The sequence below is a fragment of the Drosophila albomicans genome, chromosome 2L (assembly GCF_009650485.2).
Source record: "Drosophila albomicans strain 15112-1751.03 chromosome 2L, ASM965048v2, whole genome shotgun sequence".
Classification (NCBI taxonomy): Eukaryota; Metazoa; Arthropoda; class Insecta; order Diptera; family Drosophilidae; genus Drosophila; species Drosophila albomicans.
Genome location: NC_047628.2, coordinates 13,569,007 through 13,595,052, shown reverse-complemented (window position 1 = coordinate 13,595,052; position 26,046 = coordinate 13,569,007). Strand labels below are relative to the sequence as shown.

At 37.5% G+C, this 26,046-nt stretch overlaps 2 protein-coding genes across 5 annotated transcripts in view; one reads left to right on the top strand and one right to left on the bottom strand.

Moving 5' to 3' along the window:
* Positions 1–26,046, top strand: part of LOC117563869 (MKRN2 opposite strand protein) — a 65,173-nt gene that overhangs the window by 31,971 nt on the left and 7,156 nt on the right. Inside the window, exon 2 of the mRNA XM_052003313.1 lies at positions 815–942. The gene's annotated coding sequence lies outside the window, so the exon portion shown is untranslated. The remainder of the gene's footprint in view (positions 1–814; positions 943–26,046) is intronic.
* The window catches only part of LOC117566160 (protein eyes shut), a 62,865-nt gene that overhangs the window by 32,957 nt on the left and 3,862 nt on the right, over positions 1–26,046 (bottom strand). Inside the window, exons 1-3 of one of the 4 annotated variants that reach the window (XM_052003308.1) lie at positions 24,714–25,045; positions 9,836–10,971; positions 4,651–4,799 (exon numbers count right to left, since the gene is read on the bottom strand). In XM_052003308.1, the coding sequence (XP_051859268.1) occupies positions 4,651–4,799; positions 9,836–10,383 (697 nt within the window). In that variant the 5' untranslated portion in view covers positions 10,384–10,971; positions 24,714–25,045. Of the gene's footprint in view, positions 1–4,650; positions 4,800–9,835; positions 10,972–22,930; positions 22,999–24,713; positions 25,046–26,046 lie in introns of those variants that run through there. The other 3 variants (XM_052003307.1, XM_034245660.2, XM_052003309.1) reach the window with 3 other exon arrangements.

The following is a 26,046-nucleotide window of genomic DNA, read 5'->3' as shown; positions in this document are numbered from 1 at the left end:
CAAAGAGCTAACTTTATTATTTCAAAAATTGAATATTAAGTTATTCAAAGAAGTAGTTGAAAAAATTGAAAGTAAATAAATATATTAATTAATACAACTTTAGTGCATTCAAAGAACTAACTCTTTAACTTTATTATATTTAAAGTCTGAATATTTATTTGTTAAAGTCTAGTTTGAAAAATATTTTAATTTAAGTCTTATTTTAATTTAAGGCTTATTTTAATTTAAGTCTTATTTAAAGAAGTTTATAATGAAAGAGTAAGTTTAAATAGTAGAGAAGTTTTATTTTTCTGTGGATTGCAATGCTTATTGTTGATTTGGTGAATTTTACCTTATTTTTTTTTGTTTTTTACTTGAATATGAAATGCAAATTTCAATGTGAATAGGCCTGGCAATGGCTTCAACTGCAATTTGCATTGTTTTCGCGCTGAATGCCCCTCAGCTCTTTGGCCTTTTGGCCTCCTCGCTGGCAACGGTGCAATGATTGTACAAAGCCCAGCCAAGGAGATGCCTTTGCTCAGGATAAAAGGTATTGTTGTTGGGTTTCACAGTTGGATTGTGGAGAATGATGTGTGTGTGTGTGAGTGAGAATGCGTGTGTGTGACAAGGGGAGCAAGGTTATGCCGCAGCATTTCTAGATTGTTTGATAAAATGTGTGTCATTAGAGTAGAAGATTTAGGGAAAGCATTGTTGTGATGCGAAGTTGACTAACACGTGATAAAGAGCCTAAGCAGCTAATGCTATATGCATTAGTACCTACCCAAGGTTAACAATAAAGTATTCGTAATATATTCTATACTTAATCTACTTACAGATATCAAACTATCAGCAGTAGTTCAAGTCAAAACCGATGAATCTAAGTCAAACCGATTCAAAGGAAATTCGTTAAATGCGGCTTAACTTAATGCCATTTTCGGTTTGTGATAGAAACCAGGAAATTCGGTAAGTGGAACATACAAAAAAAAAAAATATCTTTTTGTATACATGATCTACATTTTTGGTGGGCGGAAAAGCTATAAGCTTTTATCTCCAGCATGCAGATACCAGAGAGTTGACCACCTCAAAGAAATGCAAACATCAAAAGGTGAAATGCAGCTGAAAGGCAATGTACACACATACTATAAAAGACCATAAAAACCCAACGCGCGAGCAGCTAAAAATATTAATTAGAATGTTGGCTGCATTTGCAGCAATATGCGCCATTTTCATTTTCATTTGCATTTCGAAATTTTTTAATGTTGGGGCGAAAAATGTGCAAATTTTACTTCATATTATATTTTTATTTGTTTTTCTTTTTTTCGTTTTTTTTTCGGCATTGCAAGGTAAAGGCACCTCAAAAACTCAATGCGCGGTTTAATAGAGAGCCAGGGGGAACTTGTTCACTCTTCACTGTATACCCTGTAAGCTTCAAAAAGCGATGGTGATTGACTTATAAATATTTTAAACACAAATAGTTCAGTTTTCAGCATTTTTGTGCTCTTCAATACTCCACCATAATATCTGAAAGTATTCCTCTCTTAGTTGACTTGGAAATGTACAAACAAAAATACAAAAATACAAACATTTCAATTTCAGTATTTATTTCCTTCTCAAAGTATTCTCGAAAAAGCGGAGATGATTGACTTGGAAATATTTCAAATACAAATAGTTTAATATGGTCCCTTCAGTATTTCAGCATTAGAGTAGCTTGAAGTATTCTTCAGTAGACTTGAAAAACATGTGTTGATTAACTTGGAATTTGTTGAAATATAAACATTTCAGTTTCATCATTTATTCTCTTCGGTACTCCAGCATAGGGTATCTCGCAGTGTTCCCCACTTGAGTGAAGTGCTCGCACATGTTTCTATATTTCGCTTCTTCCACTATTTTTGCTTTGTTTCCTTTTTCTACCTTTTTGTAGCTCTTTTTGAGGCCCATTCATTCGACGCTTTTCATTTCCAAATATATATATGAAATTTTTGCGTTTGCTTTTTATTTGCTGTAATACGAATATTTTTTTCTTTCTATTTTTCCCGACTTTTGCATAGTTTATTGCTTCATTTCCGTCGCTTCGCGCGTCTGCAAAAAATCTATTTATTATATAAATTTCTCCCTTTTTATACTTATTGTTGGCTTTACGGATGGATAGCATATTTTTGTATATTTCGTGTCGTCTGTTTTTTTTTTTTTTTTACTTTATTTACATTTGAACGTGGCGCAGTTTGCAAAGAGCAGACGCTTAGTTTCTGGTTTTGTTGTATCTCTTCCGCTTGATCCACTTAAAATTACTGGCAAACATAACACCGTGCATAATTTCATTTGTTTCGTCCACTCTTTCAATTGGGTATTGCGGTTTTTCAGTTAAATCCGTTGTCCATTAAGATGGAATTATTCAATTATGCAGATAATCTAAAATCGATTATTCGCTGGATAACAGAGTGAACACTGCTTCGCTTTAACAAATTGAATTAAATCATAATATTGATAAGAGTATTCAAAACTAATCAATCCCTTTACTATGCTTAATACGATATGTTTTCGCTACGTGTTTTTTCGCTTAACGAATCTTTTATTCATGGTAATTTAATGCAATTATTGTGCTGAACAAAAATTAAGCAAGCAATTCAAATTAGTGCATAAACCGGGGCGTATGCGTAATATTTAGTATTTGATATAACAAAATTGGTTAAGAGTTTGCTGGTATTGTAATGAATTTCTCTCAATTGGCCACCCAATTTCAGCTCGAGTCGTAAATTGTATTATGCTTACCGCAAATCTCACTTAACATAGCCTTAATTGACACGTGTTTTGTCTAATTCGACAACTATGCGAATTGTTGAAGCTTACATTTATTTTCATAGTACACGTTAGACTCTGCTAATCCCATCTGTATGTCAATTACTCAATCCGTCCCGCCCCGCCCCGTTCCGACCTGGCCATGCCTCTTAATAAACTTTTGCCAACGTTTTGCCAGACCACAAATTTGTAGCAATTTGTATGCGGTATTAGTTGGCGTTGATGGGTAATGCATATAACACCTACACGATGGCTATAAATTTCACTAAATTTTATAAAGTCAACTCTTGAACACACACACACAATCAGAGAGATGGAGAGCCTTTTGCTAAGTGCTCCTCCTCACACGTAGCAAAAGTAAATGTGTTTATATGTACGTAACACGGACGGAAAGTACACGAAGCCAAAAGGATGAACATTAGATACATTCATGCTGAGACTTCCATACTGGGCCAACACACACACACACACACTTAGATAAACACCCACACAATCGTGCTCTCTCATACATGGTTGGACACACAGTCGGAGGAGACTCATACCAGCAGCATTCACACGTAGCAAGTGGCAAGTTAAGCACCCAACATTGACTAGCACAATAGACAACATTAAAGTTAGTTTGCCAGCTTTCGCTCTTCCTCCATCCTCTCTGTTTTCTCTCTTGAGACACCTCCTCAACCATTTGCTAGCTGCACTTGTTTTTTTTTTTGTCATTTTCTTCGTTTTTGGGGCATGATGTTTTCCTTGTTCAGTTTGACAGCTTCGAAAATTGTATTGAAAAGTTCAGTAATTATTTTGATAGCTGCTCAAAAGTTGAACGTTTTCGTAAACAATTTGATAGCATAATTGCTTTATGCAATATTCAGAGTTAAGCATTGACTTTTACAAAAAAAAAAACTTAAAAAAAATGGTAATAGTTTTGTTATTTAGCAAAAGCAAATGAATTGTACTAACTTTAGAAAATGCATGAATTGGCAAAGTTAGGAAAACTTTTTAATACAATTTAAACTATGTGATTGCAAAAAATATTGTAAAAATATTTGTATTATCTATTCAGAATACAAAATTGTAACATTTAAATATGTTAAAATAGTTAAACTTGTGTCTTTTTACGTTACAGAATTTCGAGTCACTTTCTTATTTGTTTAAAATATATTTATTTTCAAATTATCAAGGGTAATTAGCTTGTCGACTTGCAAACACTTTACTTATATATATTTTAGTTATTGTTCAAATTCTTTAGTTTCTATATTTTCTCATTTTGCCACAGTGCTCGGGCGTTGCAATAAAGAATAGATATGTACATGTGAGCGAATGTTGCAAGAAAAACTAAAACACATGGAAAGGAAGAGAAAGCATCGTCCATTATGTTTTTCTTCTTTTTTTTTTTGTTCCCTGACTTGCCGCAAATTTTACAAATACGTTTGGCGTGCTTTGCAGCTAAGGAGTAAGGAGTAAGAGTGGGAGTATGAGTACGAATACTCGTACGAATGAGTGAGTGAGTGTTTTGTGCCCACCTAGTGGCATCTCGGTTTGGCGTGTGTGTGCACTCCTCAGCTTCAACGCAGCCGGAGTGGCTGCAGTGGGCGTTGCTTGTGCTCCACTCACTACTATTTATATGTATTTTTTTTCTTCATTTCGTTTGCTTAATAAAAATACATTTTGCACGTGGTGTGTGTTGCGTTGCCCTGCCCACTTTAACAGCGGTTGCTCAGCGGGCTGTGCAACAACTTTTAGTACTTACTGTGGATATACTATACATATTTGTTGTACCAGTCGAGTATCAGCTGTATCTGTGTTGAAGTCTGTGTCTGTGTCTGTGTCGGTGTTCGTTTCTGTGTTGGCATAGCGCAAAAATAAACCGCACACACTTACCAGAAAATCCTTCCGGACACGTACAATTGTAGTAGGCAACGCCATCCACACATGTGCCGCCGTTTTGACAGGGTCCCGACCAGCATTCGTCCCAATTCGTTTGGCACTGGATCCCTGTGTAGCCGTCAATGCAGTAACACGAATACGAGCTGTCGTTGTTGTTGTAGTCGTTGTTGTTGTTGTAGTCGCAGTTGGTGTTGTTATCGTGACACATGCGGGGACGTGGATGTGGACGAGAAGAAGATGGTGGTGGTGTGGGCGCAACGGTGTGTCAATGATGCATCAAACGTTCAGCAACACAAAAAAATTTGTTTTGTTGTAGGCAAACCCATAAAAAGAAAATAGTACAAAAAAGATGAATAAAAAAGGAAAATGTAACAAGAAAACGTTTTAGATAAAAATAGTTTCACAAATAGTACAATATGGCGTAACACACTGAGAAAAACAGCCCACACAGAAGTGTCATCTCAACTTGAAGGGTTTACGTAATAAACTTCAAGATGTTAGTATTATTAAAAACGAATTCATTTCAAGTGGAAGTGACACAGCGACATGAAAAGGATTGTCAGGCAGAAAATGTTCCTAATTATTAGATCCGCTCTCCATAGTGTGGAAGGGTCTTAGTTGCTTTGGCTGACAATCTGGTGTATTTTACGCTATATGGTATATTTTTAATGTATATATATTATTATATACTACATAAATATACCAAATATAGCCTTTCATATATTTTTAGTATTTTGCGGTTTATTGGCTTCGAATATTTAAAAAACCCGCATGGTTTTGCTTTTATTCAAAATGACTAGTGGTCGAGCACACTCAACTGTAGCTTTCTTACGTGTTGTTCTTTGATTGATTTAATTTAACAACATTTACTTTTGTTTAAGAAGCAACTATTACATTGCTTCAAATGGCTGGCCGTGTTCATATATTAGTCGTAAATTTAGCGTTAAACTTAGTTATTAAATGAATGACTCTAAATGTAGTTAGATACCTCTGCTCAAATAAATATAGTTTTGTATTAAGGGATTAATAACTAACGGAATAATTCTAAGCTAGTGCTATCGCATTTATTGCCTCATTTAATTCTGTGGCAAGTGTATTTTGTAAGTCCTCCAACGTTCAATCCTTACGACTGCTCTTATTTCACAGCCATGCATCTGTCAGTGGAATTACTACAATCAGCCTTTAGCCTTCAATGTGCTGGCAAAGCTCTTGACACATTAATATGCAAGTGTTGTGGAAGTAACTTTTTATCAGTGTGGCACGGTGTGATTGTTACACTCGTTGCTAGTAATTGAAGTGGGCCACACTTTGTATGGTCATACAAATATATACACTCTATTTATCTAATAGAAGAATGTGTTCATGCACATACTACATACTATATGTACATATGTATATGGATTGAGCTCAGTTTGGTGCTCAGTGCTCTGGCGAGTGCTATAAACTTGGCCAACGTACTCGAAACATTACGCTTGAGTAGTGGAAATAAATATTTGGTAGCCATTTGGGATTGGTTTTTCGTACTAAGAGTGAATTGAAATTGAAACGGAAATGGCAATGGTGACGGCAACGGCGACGGCGACGGCAGCGGTGGCAGATACTAGTTACGGAACTGCAAAAGTGTCAGGGGATTGTCACCGACATGGCTCAACATGGCAGATATTTTCTAGCTTGGTCTTCTTCTTGTTCTACTCGTAACCAGCTTCACTGTCATCTCGTGCAGCTTGGATAACTTTTGCAGGTACACAGCTTAATTAAAGAACTTTTGTAGTCGGACGAGCTTAGGCGGATTGCATAGTGGGTTCTCTTTCTCTTTCTATCTTTTTAAGCCTCTCTCTCTCTCTTTCTGTCTGTCTCTTTTATAATGGATTACATTACGTTGCATTTTGGTAGAGCGTTGCTTTGTTTGTTGTTGCCCATGCTGAAGCTCATGAGAGGCCCATTGAAAGGGTAAAGAAAAACACTTTTGTTACTGGCTTTGACTACTTGACTTCTACACCCTGGAGGCCTATTGATTTGTTGTCCTGCCAAAAACAATTGCAGTGAGTAGATAAATGGCCTTGGGGCTCGCATTAGCTACTAACCAAGTATCATGTCCGTGTCTATGTCATGTCCATCATGTTGATGGCAACTGCGTCAACTGAGAACGCAATAATGCATGAGTGTATCGAGCTGCTCAATCAGAAGCTGAAAATATGTTTCAGCTTAATGGATTTGCTTAAAGGAGCGTCTTATCTTTGGTTATTAAAGATGCTTGTGCTGTTGTCACCAAGTTGACAACATCAGAATTGCAAAGAGAGGCGTATATTTATAAGTATATAAGCTTAAAGATGCTTGTGTATCTGTCATTATGTTGATTACATGCGAATCGCAAAGAGAGGCCCACATTTACATATGCTATCTTAAGGATTTGTTCAATTTTATTAAGCTTCCTTTAGCTGCTCATAAATTGTTGTCAACCTTTTCTATCGTAAACTTTAGCTGTTTGTTATCACATTAATTCGATTTTTATGAAAAACCCGCCCATCCATTGTTATGTTGACTGACTCTGTAAACAATTTGCTAAACATTACACTTTGCACATTTCGCGTGCCAGTTTTATGGGCAATCATTAAACTTTGGCTCATCTTTGATATGAGTCATAAATACTGATATTTGCACAAAACTAGTCGGAACATAAACCACGATAAGCCAATAAAATATCAATGTACTCGCTTTCTCTCTTGCTTACACATCCATAATCAGAACTTTTGCCTCAAGGGCAACTTAAAGATGGGCGAAACTATTCATTTAATCCGTTTAAATCTCATGGAAATCGTGTTAAATTTAATTGCAGCTATAAATTTTTCTTGGCAACACATAAACTTCTATCCGACCAGTTGTTACCAGTTACCAGTTCCTCGAGCTCCTTTTGGCTCCTTTGGCTCCTTCGACCAAACTAAACTGGCGGTTATGTCAAGAAATTCGCGCTAGAAAACATTTCAACCGTTCCACCATTTGGAGTCTCGCATTTGACTTGCAGCTTTGCGCAAACTTATCGTAAAAAATATCGTAAACGCTTTTTATAGAGCAAATTCACTGGCTGTGAGATTGTGTGTTGTGCTCTTTCTCTCGCTCTCTCTCTCTCTATCATTCACTCGATGTCTGACTGACTTGGGCGTTGGGATTTTAAGGGGTTTAGAGGTTTTTGAGCTAGCCACATTCAGCGGTCGCATATATCGCGACAAGCGAGACGAGCAAAATAAAATGCCAGTTACTTAGTTGTATAAATGTTGCCCAGAACTCCCAAAGTGGAGAGAGAGAAAAACAAAACCAAGACAAATGCAATGGCAGCTGTTTCAACCGCGCTTCAGCATCTTTCCACTTGTTTGTGCAATTGGCATTGAGCAATAGTCTTCATATGGCATTCGCACTGTAGGATACGCGTAACTCGCACTCATATATCCTTAAGTAGCGCTGGCTGTGGCAACTGAACACTGCGTTACTGATGGCTCTTGCAACATTGTGCATTGATATACTGTCGCACATATAACTGAGCACACACGAGTAATGCCTTTGCGAATTGTGGCATAATGACAGCGCATAAGCTGGACGATAGCGTTGCCATGCTGTTGGCAACAAGATTAGCCTGAGATGAGGGATTGAGCATGTTGTTTAAATGGAGTGGCGGAATTGATAATAAAGTGACTTGAAGTTTGAAGTAAATACGCTAGGACTGAATTGGCTCAACGCCTTTGTCTTCTGCAAGACTCTAAAGAGCAATTTAATTCATTATGTGATACTCTTGAAACAAGGTTGTAACTGCAAGTATTTATAAAGAAGATTTAAAACTAGACTTGAGGTAAAATAATGTGATTTAAATTCGTGAAATTGAAGTACTCGTAAATATAATAATTGGATGTTTTAAATTCTCATTTTAAATTTCGATCGTTCCAAGGTTTCAAAACTTTGCTTTATTTACTAAAATGAAATAGAAATCTAAAATATTGTCAACTAACAAACGTAGTTATTTCGCAAAGACTAGATTGACAATAAGGAACTAAGTTAAAGTTTAAAGTAAATACGCTAAAGGTACACGATGATATTTTAATTGGTATTACGCCTTTGCTTTATGATACTCTCCAAAGCAATATGGGCCTATTTATTATGCGATACTTTCACTCCTAAAACAAAGTTGTGACTGCTAGACAACACATTTCATATATAAAGTAGATTTCCGGTCTGTTTCAATATCTCTGCGGAAGAGAAAGTGATTTAAGTTCGTGAAATGGAAATACTAACATAAGAAATTGCTAATATCGAATACTAATTTGAAGTACAAACTGGATTGTATCTAATGTAAATATTGAGAGTTCACCATTATAGAAATTTGAACTATTGTCAACTAACCATCAATATTAATGAGAAGTTTAGAGTACTTAACAAAACAGATCTATTTTAAAAGAGATTTATGCCATTCAATTTCTACGACTTTCGCTCATGCTTATGCAATCTATCTTAACATTTTCTGCTCTTATTATTCCCAATCTATCGATGCAAATATTTTCAATAACACACATTTCAATAATGTGGAACTCTACTCATTCAGAAGCTTAATAATGCTTGGATTTGCTAATACAAAAAGCTTAGTTTAAGCTAGATTAGCTGCATAATTAACTGTGTGTATGCATTGGACTTTGGACTTGAACACAACACTGTAAGTTAATAACGTGAAGCTTATGCTGCTGTTTCTGCTGCCAATGAAACCACTTGTTAATGGCCAACCCACTCGACTGGCAGCACAACTTGGCCTCATTTGCTAAAGGGGGCATGCTTAAAAAGGCAAATAGGGGCAGATAGAAAAGCAAATAGGGGAGGATAGAGGCAGCTGCAGCAGGAGCATCAACATGTTTGCCATATGTGGCGCTGAGGATTGTGGATGGGCAATCGATGACCAGCAGCGGAGAAGCAAACAGAAGGCGACGCTTGGCGTTGCAAGTGCCACTGCAACTGCAACTGCTGATGCTGCTGCTGCTGCTGGCGCTCAAGTGGTGCAAGTTTATTGCCACTCGAAATGTGTTGAACGGAGTTTATTGGCTTGGCGATAATAAGCGAAAAAAAGCGCCTTGTTTGAAGAGGGCAACTAAGTTGCTTGTGCAGCGGCTTGTGGCATGCGGCATGTGGCATGTGGCAAACTCACCTGTTCAGGCCATCGATGCAGACGCCAAATACACACGGATTGCTGAGGCAAGCGAAACCCGCTTGACTGCCGCACACCAGCAGGCTGAGGCAGACCGTCAATAGCAGTGGACCCGACTGTCCAGTCCAGCTCTTTGCTAATGTCCTTAATGTCCTGACGATGCCGTGGCGATGTGTTGTTGCTGTAGCTGCTGCTGCTTCTGCTGCTGAGTTTGCACAATTTGTTGTTGGTTTTTCTATTGTGTTTGTTGCTGTGGCTCTTGTTGTTGCTGTTGCTGTAGTTGTTGGCATCTTTAGCAGGTGGTTTCGTTGCAAGTCCGTTAATGGCTTCGTGGCCAACTCCAGAGTGGGTCCAGTGGTTGTTGCACCATTCGCCGTCAGTGGAGTGGTTGCTGCTCCTGTTGCTTCAGCTTCTGCTGATACTGCTGATGCTGTTAATGTTGTTGTTGATGTTGATGTTGTTGCTGTTGTCGTCTTTGCATATTTAATGCATTTATTAATTAAATCACGTCTGCGGCACATTTCACTTTGCAATTTCTCTCGCTCCATTTTGCAGAAAATTCCTTAAACTTTGTTAATCATACGCCCCGTGGCGCGTTTGATTGATGCTTCTACTGCTGCTGCTGCTGTTGTTGCCGTCTTCTAGCTGCTGCTGCTGCTGGTGCTGCTGTTGTGTGTCTTTTATTTGCTTGTTGTTGTTGTTGTTGCTGTTGCTGTTGCTATTTGCATAAAAAATTCGCTCTAGTGCTTTATTAGTTTGCATTGTTTGCTCGGCAATTGTTCATTTCATCTAGAACCCCTTGCGTTTCTTTTTTGCACTTGAATGCTTCTTTAGTTGCTTTTATTGTCCGACATTATTGAGGATGCAGTCTGCAGTGCCTTGCATCGGAATCGTATTTCTTCTTTCTCTACTGGCCACTGGCCAACTAGGGGGAATGTCTTTGCACTGTCCCCTTCTCACTTATTATTATTATTATTACGATGTATTATTAGGTTTTATTTCTTTTCTTTTCCTCTTTCCGTATCCGTTTCGTTCTTTTGCTGCTGTTGCTGGTGATATTATTTCCACTTTTTTTCCAGCTGGCTTCTCACATTTTTCCAACAGCAATTTCGTGTTGCATGTTTTCAATTTGTAAACTGCAAAAAAAAAAATGCAATAAAAACATTAATGTAAAGTATGAAATTGTTGTTAACAATGTCTTTATTGTCTGTTGAACAAGTGCTTTGTGCTCAGCGCCTGTTTTAATGGATAGCCAAGTGTAATCTTTGATGTGCAGATGTAACTACTTAGATTTACTATAAAGTAGCAGAAAGTGTTGGATTTTCTTTAGATAAACGTGTAAACTTCTTAATGAGAAAGCAGACTAAATATACTTATATACTTATACTTATGTAGCTTATGATTAAAACTTGTCTGAAAGACTGGAATTTTAAGAGAAAAGTTAATTAAGCTTAAAAATTTGTGAAGTTTTAAGTTAACAATTTTTCTTGCTGATTAAATTCTCAAAAACTTTTAATGTGTTTTACTCTGATTATATTATATACACGATTAATAAACTTCAAATTGAAAATGTATTGAAATTGAAAAATTATACTTCTGAATAATATACTAAATAATATATCGATGTGCTGCACAAACAATTGATTTCAATAATTTTGCGATGAAAATTCTTTTCATTTTAGAGAATTGGCTTATTTAATGTATGTACATATTTACCATTTTATTAACATGTTTTTACCATAGGGTAGAAGGATATTGTAACTTATTTAGAAAATACTTTTGCATGACAAAAAACTACAATCGGATCTTAAATGCTTTAGCTGACAATCTGATATAGTTTGTACTCTATTTTATATTTTTATAATGTGGAACTATATCGATATACCTTGCCTTTGCTATATTTTGTCATATTTTCGGTATACTTTTAGAATAAGGTTTTGTTTAAAAGCATATTTAAAAACAATGGTTTCTTGTATAACCTTTAATCTTCAACTCGTATTTCACAGCATTTCTCATTTCATTTAATTTCGTTGCGCTTCGTTGGCGTTGCACCATGTGTCAAAATAGAATGGCAACTTGTTCGCATTTCGAATGCTCGCCATATGTGTTTGTGTGAAGTACTTAGTTTTGGCCATTAAAACGAAATGGCTAGACGGAATGACTCGACCAAAGCGCACAGAATACAATACAGTGCAATGGAGCACTGCCAACGAAGAGGATAGGAAATAGGGGCAAAGAACATGTGCTAGGATAAACTGCAGCAAAAACCTAACAACTTTTTGTTTTCCAACTGCGAGTACAGAATAAATATATTTTATGTGCGACGCAAGAGTCGCGCTGGAGAGCGACAGAAAGAGGTAGAGAAAGCGAGTGAGAGAATGGGGAGCGAATGATAAGTTCAAAATTGAAACCGACGACGAACTGTGCACGTCAATTAAGGCGCAAGTAGCCAAAAAAACCGTATGTCCAAGGCAATAAACTGGCCAGAGTCACAACAAAAAGAAGCACAAAAACAAACGAGAGACGGACGAGAGAGAAAGTGGGGAATGGAGACAGGATCAGCATAAATCCGACTTAACGTTTGCCAGCTGGCAATAAAAGTTAGCAGCCAACGGGACGTATGTGTAATGTTGCATTTGCTTGCCAACGGCGGCGAGTGGGTAATAATGCTTGGATTATGGCAATGAGTGCAATTGCAACAGCACAAGGATGTGGTCGACAAAAACAGCAACATCAGAAGCAGAAGCAGAAGCACTCGGACAATAAGAGACGCAAACACGCAATCATAAAGTTAACACAATGAAAAGAGACAAGGGTGATTGAGAGGGGTTAAAGGAGGGGCAAAGGCATGCTACATATGTGGGCAATAGATCATCAACATGACGATAAGCCTGATATCCTTGTTAGCCGCAGTCCAGTTGACACACTTGCTACTGCTGGTTGCTCTCATCACGTAGCCAGAGCTGAGGCAATCTATTAGGGGCACCTCGAGTGCAGAGGGGAAAGGCGAAGGCGAAAGGGAAGGGAGTGTTTGTGTGTGTTGCTGCCACAATGCTGTTGACGTCCTATAACTTTTGTGTGACATTCTCGAGTGCTTTTTGCTGTGGAGTGGCTGACGAGAAGAGGGAAGAGTGGCGAGTCGAGTGCTCGGTGCTCGGTGCTCGTTGTGGAATGCCAACAAATTGGTTACACCTGCAGCGGCAAATTTTCGGAAATTTTAACTAGCGTAGAGTGTGTGTGAGTGTGTGTACGAGAGTGCCCCATAAAAACCGTTGCGTTCTCCTGGCTCATGCTGAAAAGCTGTGTCGCCAGACCATCTACAGCAGCCAAAGAAACCGAAGCAGAAGTAGAAGCACGTCCTGCCTTGGTTGCCTCTCCATTTCTCTTGCTATTTATTTTTGTTGGCTTCCTTTGCTTTACCCTGCTATTTTTCTTTTTATGGCATTTGCACAACTGCAACTTTGTGACGGAAAGAGAGGGCGAGGAAAAAGGAACTCACGTTGGGGTCGGGGGGTGTCATTAACGTTTGGTCCGTTTGGCTGCCCGTTGGGTGTGTCAACAAAATGTTGCAGATTTTCAGATGTTGCCTTCCCAGTTTCAGGCATCAACTTCTGCTTCTACTTTTGCCTCTGCCTCTGCCTCTGTTGCTCTTTTTGATGACATTAATGAATGGGCCTTGTTAGGCAAAATGTGTAATCTAGAGGGTAATTATAAGCAGGTTTATACTTCTACCAGCCAGCTAGCAATATGCGAATCTCTCGTTCTTTCCCTCTCTCTCTCTCTGTGCTTGTGCCTCTGTTGAGTGACAGCTTTGAGGAGCTCTACAAGATGGCAGCAAAGCACACACAACAGCGAAATGCGAAATGTGAAATGGGGAAATGGGAAATGCAACTGGCAACTGGCAGCTGACTGTTGGGTAGGTGATGATAATGATGAATTGCGAAATGATGTCTTTTGTGCCATTATGATGAAGGGCTCAGCTCTTGGCTCAGCGTCAAAGGCAAGCATATTTTTGCATTTCAAGCACTTTTCCAGCCAAGCTGAAGACTACTTTTAAAATAGGTTTAAAGCTTTTGAACTCAAGCTGCTCAAAATAAGTTGTAGGTATTTAAAAAGAACTTGACATGCATGCTTCATAATTATCAAGATCTTTTTGAAAACGAAATGAATACTAGTTATATGCATTTATATTTATAGTTGCTTGTGTCAAGGTTAAAGTCAAGTCATTATATTTCAAAAAGTCTGAGAGGATTAGCTACACACTCTGGCCTTGAAGTTATGACAAGTTACTCGACATGGATCTCATAGAGTTCAGCTTTTTATAACCGTTACCCATAGGGTAGAAGGGTATTATAACTTTGTGTTCCCATGTAATAGACAGAAGGAGTCATCTTCGATTTGATCAGCGATGCCTTAAAATTTTAGTGGCTGTTGCTATAGAGTCTTAGTTGCTTTGATTGACAATCTGGTATATTTCGTACTCTATCGTAAATTTTTGTATTTCTTCAGTATCATAATTTGGTATTTTTAAGATTAATATCGCATTTCTTTGCTTTTTTTTTGCAACTTACAGTCGACCACCACTTACGGTCTGACTTGTTAAGTTATAAAAATAGTTCACAGTCATTTATAGAAAATATTTGCGTGCAATGCAGTCAAGAAAATGAAGTTAGTTGCTGTTGAAAGTGCGCAGCATGCAGCATATCAATATCTCTAGCTTTAGCTCAAAAGTAGTTGGAAACCCCTCGGGGCGATGACCATAAATATTTGTATATTTTCATATTTTCATAGACTAAGAAATTTCAAACGCTGCAGGCAACTTTTGTATTAGCCACTGCAGCAACTGTCAACTGTCATTGAAATCCGTCGTGAACAGAAATGCAACGAAATTTTTGGGGTTTACATTTGGCTTAAAGTAGATGCAGTTGCCCAGTACTTTTAGTTCTAGTTTGTTGTTGTGTGTAGGCAATTTGTGCACATAAATTTAATTAAAATGTCATTGTTTATTATTCCGGATCTATTTTTTTGTTTAGCCAGTTTTGCATATTGTGTCTTTGAATTTATGCAAAGCGTCGACCGGCAAACAAAGTTGGCACAACAAGAGAAAAAAAAAAGCGAAACGAGTGCAAAGAATCAACTCGAAATATGCTGAGACCAAAGAATGCAAATTAGTTGAAGTATCGTTCTTCCTCTCTCTCTCTCCCTATTTTGCCTCTGTCTCTGTCTCTATGTTTCTATGAGCTAACTTTTGACTTTGCAGAGGCACTTGAAAATGTTGTTAATTAATTCCGACAAACATTGTGTAAATATTTGAGAGCACTGTAAAGGCAAACAACGCAACATAGCGCTGCTCTTGGTACCAGTTAATTTTGTATTGTTTTAAGACGCCCGAAAGTAGGCAACACATATTACAAATGAGTCGTAGACACGTGTGTGAGTGTGTGTGGGGCGCGTGAAAATCGATTTGCCGAAAATAAACACGCACACCACAAAATAATTAACTTGTCTGTGCAAGACATATGAGTAAATACATTTTGCCACTCTTCCTTCGACAACTACACAAATACAATTACAATTCAGACAAAGCGCTACTCGACTGAACCCCTAAGTAACCACCACCAACTAGACTCTGGAGCCCACCTTCTACCACCAGCTCATCTTGTCCATATAACACGTGTCTGGCAACCACTTCCGCTTGCCTTATTACGACTCGTTCTACATAGCTTTTTCTCTCTTTATGCCAACTTGCAGCATTGGGGCATTGGAGCGTGGGCGTGGCTCTGTTCTCTGTTATTGTTGTGGCTCGTTTAAATTAATTGACTTAAATCAATTTCTGACTTTGACGTATTATGCGCAATTTCTCGACCACAGTTGCCGCAAATAATTTTCATAACTCATACGCTGCATTGGACAGCAGCTCCACAGAGCTCCCTAGTCTAAGCTGACTTTGAGATACCAAACAATTGAATAATGAATGCTTTTTTTGGCTGTACGGGGCTATGACGAAGTGCTCTATGAGTGCGGAATAAATTGACAAAAGTTTTGCTTGTTTCGTATGCCGAATTCAATCAAATTATAGACCAAAAAAAAAAGGAAGCATTGACTGTTGCTCTATGCTGTACTTGAAGTTGCTGTGTAATTTCGTTGATGTGGGCCACCGTGGAATAATTTATTAATTATACGAATTATTAAACAGCATAAAAACGCAAAGCAAACGTGATTGCTGATTGATTAAACATGAATAATTTAACGACTAATTTCTTACACCGAATTTGGAGAGTGAATTACATAATTAAATAATTCATTAAATAAAGTTTGTCAAACATTGAATGAAATCTTAAATCGATTTTAGAGAATGAATTACTTACTTGAAAAATAAATTAATTATTTATTAAATAAAATGTCTCAAAAATATTGCAATGTGAAGAGTATGGTATAATTTATTATTTAAAGTCTACCTACGATCAATTCTAAAACATTTTTGAAACCATTAACTGACCAACATAATTCAAAAATGGGAGCACAATAACGTATTGCCACAGTAAATACTGTGATGCATTGTCGCAATTCTAGTTCGGTTTTTCTCCTGTAAGTTTTCACCAATATTTCAGTAGATTACAGCATGTATCCCTGTGTTTTCGTGCCACGCCCATGTGTCGCGTGTTGAGTGCAGAGCATTTCTTTGTCTGCTATATTTGGGAAAGTGCAGAAAGCAGCAGGACATTCGAGAGATTCTTGGGCAGCAGATATATGGCCGGCATATCCTGGCACTGCATCTGTGCCAACTGGAAGATTAAGTGCCAGCACGAGCGCTTCTCACAGCATAAACTGTGACTCGACACACACACACACTAACTTATACTCTTATGTATATACTCTTACACATGATACAAGAAGATTGCGTATACGCCGCTTAGTACGAGGGACTCATATTGCTTGCTCTGGTAACTTGTGCTTGGCTCTCTTAATGCGCCCATAACTGCGAGTGGCTTTCCCTTCTTCTTCTTCTTCTTCTTAAATTTCCCGCTCCTTTTCTTTGCTGTGTTTCCCTCCAGCTTCGTCGTCTTGCCTTGATGGCTGACCCAACGTTTGCCTTTCGGCATTAGCATTGTTTTTTGCTCACTTCTCTCGTTTATGTTGCTTTTTTTTTGTTGCTGGTTGCCTTTGCCGTTTTCTAAATGTGTTTTAAAAGTGTTTTGAAAATTGCTTTTGATTTTCTTTACTCTTCTTTATTTGCTGCTGCGTTGCTGCTTCTTTTCGGGTTTCGGCTTCACTCTCTGCTCTCGGCTCTGCTTTGTAAATGTTATTGTTGGTCGCATATTTTGCGTGGGGTTGCTGCTCCTCGGTTTGGTTTTGGTCAACAACATCGCAGACTCTGTGCAAACACGTTTATGTCGTTCGCTTGTCCAATATTTATTAAAGCAATCTGTTCCTTTGGATTTCTACAACAATATTTATCTTGCAATTTATGCTCGAGCATACAGATAAATGTTACTACTTGTTGTCGACTTTGTCTAGGGGACAGCTGTTTGGCAGCAATTATGCTTAGTTATTCCCATTTACGGATAACATCGCCATTGATTCGTTGCATAGGTAACCAGGGCAAAGTAATTGATTTAATATTTCGGAAATGAATGAAAATGCTTTCCAAGTTGAGCGAGCATTAAATGATGGATCGCATCAATTACTTTGGCATGCGTAAAGTGAAATGGGAAATGGCATCTTATTAAATTGTCTACCAAAAGGGAAAGGTATTGAAATATGATTGAAATTATTATTCCGAAGTCAATTCAATTTGAGAGCAAAGTTCACTTTACTTTTAATTGTTATTTGTCTATCAAAAGGGAAAAGTATTAAATTATTTTTGAAATGTAATTGAAATAATAATTCTGAAATCAATTCAATTGAAGAAAAAGGTTCACTTTAACTTCAGACGTCTGTCTATAAATATCCTTAAAATGCCTTTTAAAATTGTGCTCTCTTTTAATTGCTATTTTCAGCCCAATTATTTATCGTGAGTTGCCAGTTCTGAAATTATTTTTGTTTATGAAAGCTGACTGGAATTTGATAAATGTCTTTGATAAGTTTGCTGTTTACTCAATTGTTGTTGTTTTTTTCTCAAGGAATTTTCATTTTTGGTCTCTCGCAAATGCACAAACAATCGTTAATCTTCGACAAGGCGAAAGAAACGAAAATAATACAAGTTGTTTACAGTAAAGATTCGTTGGCATTGCCCAATTGTTTCCTATGCTCGTATTTCACCGCCTTTTCGGATATTTACCTCTCTTATATTTCTTTTTATACCCGCTACCCATATGATAGAGGGGTGTTATAGCTTTGTGCCTGCAGGAAATGTATGCAACAGTCAGAAGGAGGCATAAAGTATATAACATATATTATATTAAGTCTGTCCGTATGAACTACAGAGACTACAAAAGATAGAGATATACTTTTTTTTAACAGCACTTTTTATGTTTGCACTCAGATCAAAAAAGGCTTACTTCAATCGGGTCTTAGTTGCTTGGCTGAGAATTCGGTATATTTTGTACACTATGGTATATTTTAAATGAAGTTCACAATGCGTATCTCGTATCTCACAGTCGTGCACACTCGCTTGCAGCTTTCTTACTTCTTTGTTTGTTGCTATTTTATTTTCATTTTCCTTTTGCTTTTTTCGGTTGTTAAGATGGCCAAGAACTTTAACGAATTATGTGAGGCTCTTTATTTATCAAAAATCAATAAGTGCACACTGCCTCTTACTCGGAGTAGGGAGTATATGCGAGGTACGTGGAAAATGTTTTGCTAGCAACAGTATTTGGGGTAAAGTCTCTACTTCGTACTTTCTGAGCTCACCGCAAAATCGTGCCGCAAAACACAATAAAATGCCAACGCAACCGCACACAAAATGTAGCATAAAACAGCATAAAGTACGGCTTCGGCCTACAGGCTCCAAGGCAATTCTCGTCTGCCAGAGGGAGTGGAGAGTGGGTCGGAGGGGGGGCGTGGCCACAATCGGTTGGGATAGGCGATATGGTAACGGCTACAGCATGGATACATCGATTATACAAGGCACACAGCAAACTGGGCGACGATTACAACGATTGTTTCCTTCAGTTTCAGCTCCAGTTGAGCTCAGTCTATGCTGTGTGTGTGTATGTGTGCGATGGTGTGTGTTGTTCTGCCAAAATGTTGCCTCAACATGATTTCAGATAATTTCTTTTTTGCAGTCGTGTTGGTTTTTATCATTTTAAATGGCAAAATATACCCAACATCAGCTTTTGTTTATTATTGTTTGCATATTTTGGGCGCATGTTTGTTTTTATCAGCCGTGTGCATATATTTTTGTGGTGCACTGTGTGTGATATGCAATTTGCAATTGACAAAGTAAATTAGCTTAATTTATATGCAGCTTTATAATTTGCAATTTAGTTTAATGCATGTACATACAACGAGGTCTTATTCCAGTTAACGAGTTCGCCCACATTACGAGTTGATTTTCATAATTTTAATGCGTAAATTGTTTTCGTAATACATTTTCCATTACACGCGCGTTGAAAGAGCAGTTCATAATCATTATTAATAAATATTATTCATGACTTATTTTAATAATATCATTTTAATTGCGAATGTTTGCCTTGGGGTCAGTTTTGATTTATGCCTCAATTTAACCATAATAAAAAACTTTTACGAAAGAATTTCTCACATTCAATAATTTATATATATCAATTTTCTTTTGCAAAGAGTTCCGAAAACTTTCATGTTAGTTCTTAGTTGAATTGACTAAGAGTTGTTAAGCTTGAATATTAAATAAACAAAATGCTTATTTCAACTCTGTGTTTAAAAACATAATGAGACAACGATGTCAGACCGCAAATCCAAATGTATTATCGAATTAATTATAAAAAAATTAGCTTAGGATGCTTGCTGTTCATTTGGATGAAACATATTTGCCACATTGTTGCTAAATCTGTGAAATGTTAAAAATGTGCAAAATTAAAAACAGCCGCAATTAAGTTTCTTTTTAATGACATTTTAAATGAGCGCTCTAAATATTTTTAATTACTCGACTATTTCCAATAAGCTGCAAATTAATGTTAATTTACGCTCGCCTTCGCTTTCGAGGGTCGCGCTCTGCGTTTAAGGTCGCCGAGGAGGAGGAGGAGGCGGAAGTGTGGGAGTCTGGTCGGGATTGAGGCGTGGAGCGTTGGTTGGCTGCCACGCCCTAATTGCAATATTTTCAACTGATTAAGCGACATCACGTAGCTGCAATTAAATTAGCTTACAAAGTGCGCGCAGCTCTGATGAAAAACCATTTTGGGGAAAGTCAAGCATTTAACTTTGTTGTTGTTGTTGTTGTTGTTGTTGTTATTATTGTTGTTGTTGTTGTTGTGGGGCAACAACATAAAAATAAAATGCGCTCAAAGGAATTGGCTGGCGAGTAACGCGATGAGGCAAGTTAATTAAGAGTTGGCCAAAAGCAAAGATGGCTGAGGGACGCAACTTCAGCGACAGCGACATAAAACCGCCAACAGTGTTGTTGTTGTTGTTGTTACTGTTGCTGTTGCTGCTAGTGGCTGCTGTCAGCAGCTGACCAAATGAAGAGCTGACTGGACCGGGCAAACGCTTTTGTGTGTGTCTGTGGCCCCAGAGTCGGTTGAAGGGCAGGCCAATGTTGCACATCGCTCTGCGCTCGGAAGTTAACGCTGAGGAGACTCCACCTCGTATACGTATTCTCGTGTAGGCACCGTTAACCGCATGTTCTGGGTCTGCTCTTGCATGGCGAGAATTGTGGTTTGAGTGACTGAGTGTGTCAGTTGCTGCTGCTCCTGCTGCTGATGGCAGCGACTGCTTTTGACTTTGATGATGTTGGCAGTTGGTTCGCGGCTTGTTGCAGTTGTTGTCAATTGCCATTGGACTTGTTATTGTAAAGTGCCAATTGAACGCGGTCTCCCTAGATACACTTTCACATACGTATGCGTAGTTAGTGTCCTTTCAGCTATTAAGGTTCGTTTATTGCAACTCTGTTTACTTCAGATTCAAGCAAATCTGCTCCTAATGAGCAGTAGAATCATTGAAAGTAGACAATTTTAATGGTTATGGCTATTAGTTGAATATATATACATATAGTATGTATACTGCATTATATTGTATGTGGTTATTAATGAATATTCATATATTAAATTAACTAGCTTGGCGTTTTTAATAAACTGTTTATTAAATAATGGTATAAAAAATCAAATAAGAAAACTACCCGCTATGTATTTTTAATGAAAGCAAAATAATTCGGTATTAATTTTAAAATATACCAAATTAGGTTAGGTTAGGTTGGACGGCCGACCCTGCTAGGGGCGAAGCATATATCAGTAAAGGTCCATAGCTGTACCGAATATACCAAATTGATATACCGCGAAAATACTAATATGCTATATATGATATATTGAAATAGTACCATAGAGTGCAAAACATACTAGATTGCCAAAGCTAGGACTATTAAAGAATTAGTGTTACTTCAGTATTCATTTAAAAATAATGTAAACTTATTTGCAGAGACAAACGAAAGTTTATCTTGTTATATTTTAGAATTATTCTTTAAAATGTTCCCAATTTATTATGTTATAAATATTACTTTATGCCAAGCATTAAATAATTCATTTCAAAGTGTTTGGTGTCAAATATTCGCACTTTGACTTTTCGTAGTATTTCCAAGCAGAAAAATATAAAGTATACTTTCCAGCGCGTGCATAACATATATTTTTATGCTAATAATAAGAATGCAAATTCAAGAGACTATGAAATATATGTATATATAGAAAGATATGAAGAACATTTGCTAGAGCTTGCACCATAAATTGAATGCCACAGAAGTATTCAATGTAGAGGTCGCTTTTTGGCACTTGCCACATGGGCACTTGGCACAATCGAAAAGAAGAAGGCGCAGAAGGCGTCTTTTACGATTATTTAATAAAGTCATATAACTGGTGGCTGGACCTCATGCGGTGCTGGTCATAAATAACGATAACTTTATGCGTTTTTATTATACGCAGCATTTTATGAGATACAAATACAAAGCATGCGACGAGAGATACACGATACAAGATACAAATGTATCTCGTCGAAGGCAACAAAGTTTAGTTGGTTGGTAACTTGATACACTTTCACTTCTCGTATGAGCTCTCTGTGCCCATTTAAGGTCGCTGGCAATAAATAAGCGACTTATGTGTGTGCCACACACACAACTGCACACTCACACACACACACACTCATATGCACCTGCTCACACTTTTGCTACAGTTGCCAATAGCAAGTATTTGGGTTAGTAATGCCATTTACGAGCCAAAATCGCCGCATAAAAAGAAATGCATAAAAAACGAGCTTTGTTTACATTTCTTTCTCTCTTTCTCTTGTTGTTGTTGTTCTTTTATTTCTCTGGGTTGTTGTTGTTGGTGGCAAACAAATCCGTCTCCAATGTAAGCCGCAAAAAGCCAGAGAAATATGCTCTGGAATACGTCGGTGCGCAGAGTATCTTACGAAAGAAAAGAACCTCAACCAAATGGTCTATAGAATATGCAGAGACACAGCAACAGAGACAGCGACCGAGTGACAGACCGAGCGAAGGTCTATTTAACTAACTGTGCATAATTCATAATTTAATTAAGAATCCAGCGAAATGAAAAAAGTTACACGAGGGACACATAGACACACGCTCTATGCGCGAGTGTGTGTGTGTGTGTGTGTGTGTGTGTGTGTTTGGTTGCTTGTTGTTGGCTGAGAAGCCCCGCCACAGCTGTGTTGGCCATGTTTGGTTTACGTTTTACCCTTGTGTCTGGCAACAGCACGAGAGCACGAGCAAGAGAGAGCAAAGAGAAAGCAGCGAGGGGGGGAGTCAAGAATTTGTGTGGCAAATTCTGAAATGGCCAATGCTGCTGCTGTTGCTGTTGCTGCTGCTGCAGGGCCGTAAGTCAAGCGACGCGTCAAGCAAATCTGGCCACCCAAGTGCCAAGATTGTTGCGTGCGTGTGTGTGCCCCTCTCCCTCCCTCCACTTCTCTTCCTCTCTCTGTGTGTGCACTAAATACGAGAAGTCGAAGTAAACTCACCGATTTAATGGCAGGTGCCAGAAATCTTGAGGGCGTTTCAATTTCAGTTGAATTAATGGCAGCTGTACCAGCCATATATGAACCAGAGGGGTGAGTCAGAGGGGTAGTCGCCGCTGGGGGAAGGATAAGTAATTGCTTGGGGTATTAGTGCATTTAAAGTAGAGATGATGTTCTTCACTCACGTAAGTTATGAGGGGGTTTTTTTCTTAGTGGCAGCAACAGCTGCTGCTGCTGTTTTCTGAAATACTTTGCTAAAGCTGTGAGAAATATATTTGTGCGCTAAATACATTATACAAATTAATATTACGCCTAAATTCATATATAACATCAAGCAGCCAGTGCACAGTCCATTAAGTTGATTTGCTAACGTAGTTTCGATGTATGAATGTTCGAACAGCACAAGTAAAAGCATTTCACACTTCTTATTGATTGAAATAACTAGCGTAGCAAATGCATTTTTTGTTGTTGTATATTTTCAATGTCTTTTTTCGAATTTGTACACAAGCTATCAACATGTTTGTAGACTAAGTGCGGGAAAAAGTGCAAATGATATTAAGTATTTCTGAACCATCTATTATCTGTTTTGAGTAGCAGGCCTTAGCATCCAGTACTCTCTTTTCTCTAAAGTTAAAAGCAGTATTTAATACTAAATAAATAACAATTTAGTTTTTCCGAATTACTATAAATAAAAGACTATGTTTTGACTTTTTGACATATTTTATATAATACCAATTTTACGGCATACAAAAAAAAAAAAAAAATAAATAAAAATCATTCAGAATGACAAAAATAAATATGAATGGCTTTGACTTTTTTAATTTCATTTTACATGCTTCTACTTTGCTTTGTTTGCTAGTATTACTTTTCTTAACGCTTAAATATAATAATATTTTTAAGTAATTTAAAAGGCTTATTTTCTTTGCTCACTATAAAAAAGGCAATCTCATTAAAACTCAGTTTTACTCATTTTTCAATCTATTCTTTTCATTCAATGCTGTGAAGTATTCTATATTTAAACACTTGAAGTTCTCGAAGCACGCAGCGAATATCTTTTTCTTTTTTTTTCTTGATAAACTCGCCCTTATCAATAGCTTAGACAGTTCTGACTATGGCCATTGAAGAAGTGTCCAAAAAGTTTTAAGCAACTTTAATAAAATTACATATAAATTGATGCGCTCTTAAAGCTCGAAAGTTTCACATGAGAAGGCACATACACAAACACGTTGTTCGGTTGGGGTACGAAATGCCGCTTGATGCGCCCGCTGAAGCTACGCACAAGTGATAACTCAATGAGAACAAGGCCTAAACTAAATTAGGTGCTTTGCCAAGATGCAGAAGAGGTCGACAACGGGGGGCGGTCACAAGATAATGTGAGCTTTAAATTTGAAATTTAACATGATTTAAACAACAGCAGCGGCGGCGGCAACAACAACAACAACAATGACAAAGCAATGAGGATTCTACAAGCAATCTAAGCACGTTGAGTGGCTGAGTGTGCCTGCTATGCGTGTGTGTATGGGTGTGTGTTGTTTGTTTGCTGGTGTGCAAATGTGCGACCAACTTGAAATGAGTGTGCCGCCGCAGCAACAACAACGACAGCAACGACAACAATGTGTTGTTCAGTGCGGAAGCGGAAACTTCAAAGCGTTCGCACACTCTCTAGCTTTCAGTGTGGTAGCTGCCCAGCTTGTGGGCGCGTATGGGCGTGGCATGTCGCAGTCGCCTCAGTCAGTATTCTCTATGGTCATGTGTGTGTGCGAGTGTAGCATACATTTGAGCGCACCTGAGCGCGTTTGTGTCTCTGAATTAATTCGTATTCCAGCCTCTTCTGCTCAAGCAGTTGCTTTGGGACTCAACTGGAACACTGTGGGAGCTGTTCGCAGGCAACTTTGTTGTCAATTTGGCTTATTTCATTTGCTCTCTTTGTTTTTGTTGTAATTTATTTGAGCGCACCAAGTTGCAGACACCTGCAGCCAGCCAAGCAGCAACACAAAAACAAGCAAACAGAAGGAAGTACGACAATATACAAAAGGAAGCGAGGCAACTAAAAGCGCGCAGATGACAATAAAAATTTTGAGCAATTTTAGCTGCCGGTTATTGTTGACATCGTAGTACAACAAAACACAACACGCAACGCAACGCAATGTCCTTAAGGTCCTTCACTTCGCTCTGTTTTGTTGTCTTGGCAGCCAATTGCTCTGACGCTCTTATGCTGTTGTTACTTTTGGCATTTGCCATTTACCGTTTTCAATTTTCAGTTTGGCAAAATCTTTGCAGTTTTTATTGCCATAAGCGGGGTATTAAAACTTGGTCATCAAACTGCAAATATTTTGTATTATTTGTTGCAGCTTTTTGTTCTGATTTTGCCATTTAACCAAGTAAAGTTCTTTGAAAGGGTAAAGTGTTTAAAACTCTTGTAATAAACGACACTTTTAAAGTATGTGAAAAGGTATACAAATTCAATTTAATGGTATTTTTAGAATATTTTGAGAGCTTACAATATTTCTTAAACATGTGTCATATTTCAGATACTATTAGAGCACGTTTCAAATTTAAAATGAAATCATCTCTACAATAAGTTTGTACTCTTTAGTATATTTTGAATATAGTACTATATCAATATACTATAATCTTTGGTATAGTCCAGTATTTGTATGGTATATTAATTTGGTATATTTTTAATATAGTGCTATACCAATATACTAAATATAATCGTTGGTATATTCCAGTATTTTTATGGTATATTAATTAGGTATATTTTGAAAATAATTGAAAATGGGTAGCTTTCTTCGAATTAAACAAGTTAAGCGAATTTATATTTAATCTTATTTCCGTAATAATATTATCCATATAATAAATGCTGCTTTTGGTATATTTTAGTACTTTGTGGTATATTTATTTAGGATATTTTGAAAATAATACCGTACTATTTTGCTTTAATCCAAAATCGGAAGCTTTCTTCGAATTAAACAAGTTAAGTGAATTCATATTGAATCTTATTTCCGCAATAAAAACTGTTGTTTACATTTTCTTTGAGAGCATTACGCATTCGTCGTTCTCAAAGCGACGCTCTTGCTTTTGTTGTGCCGCGTTTATTGTTTGACTTTTGTCGCAGC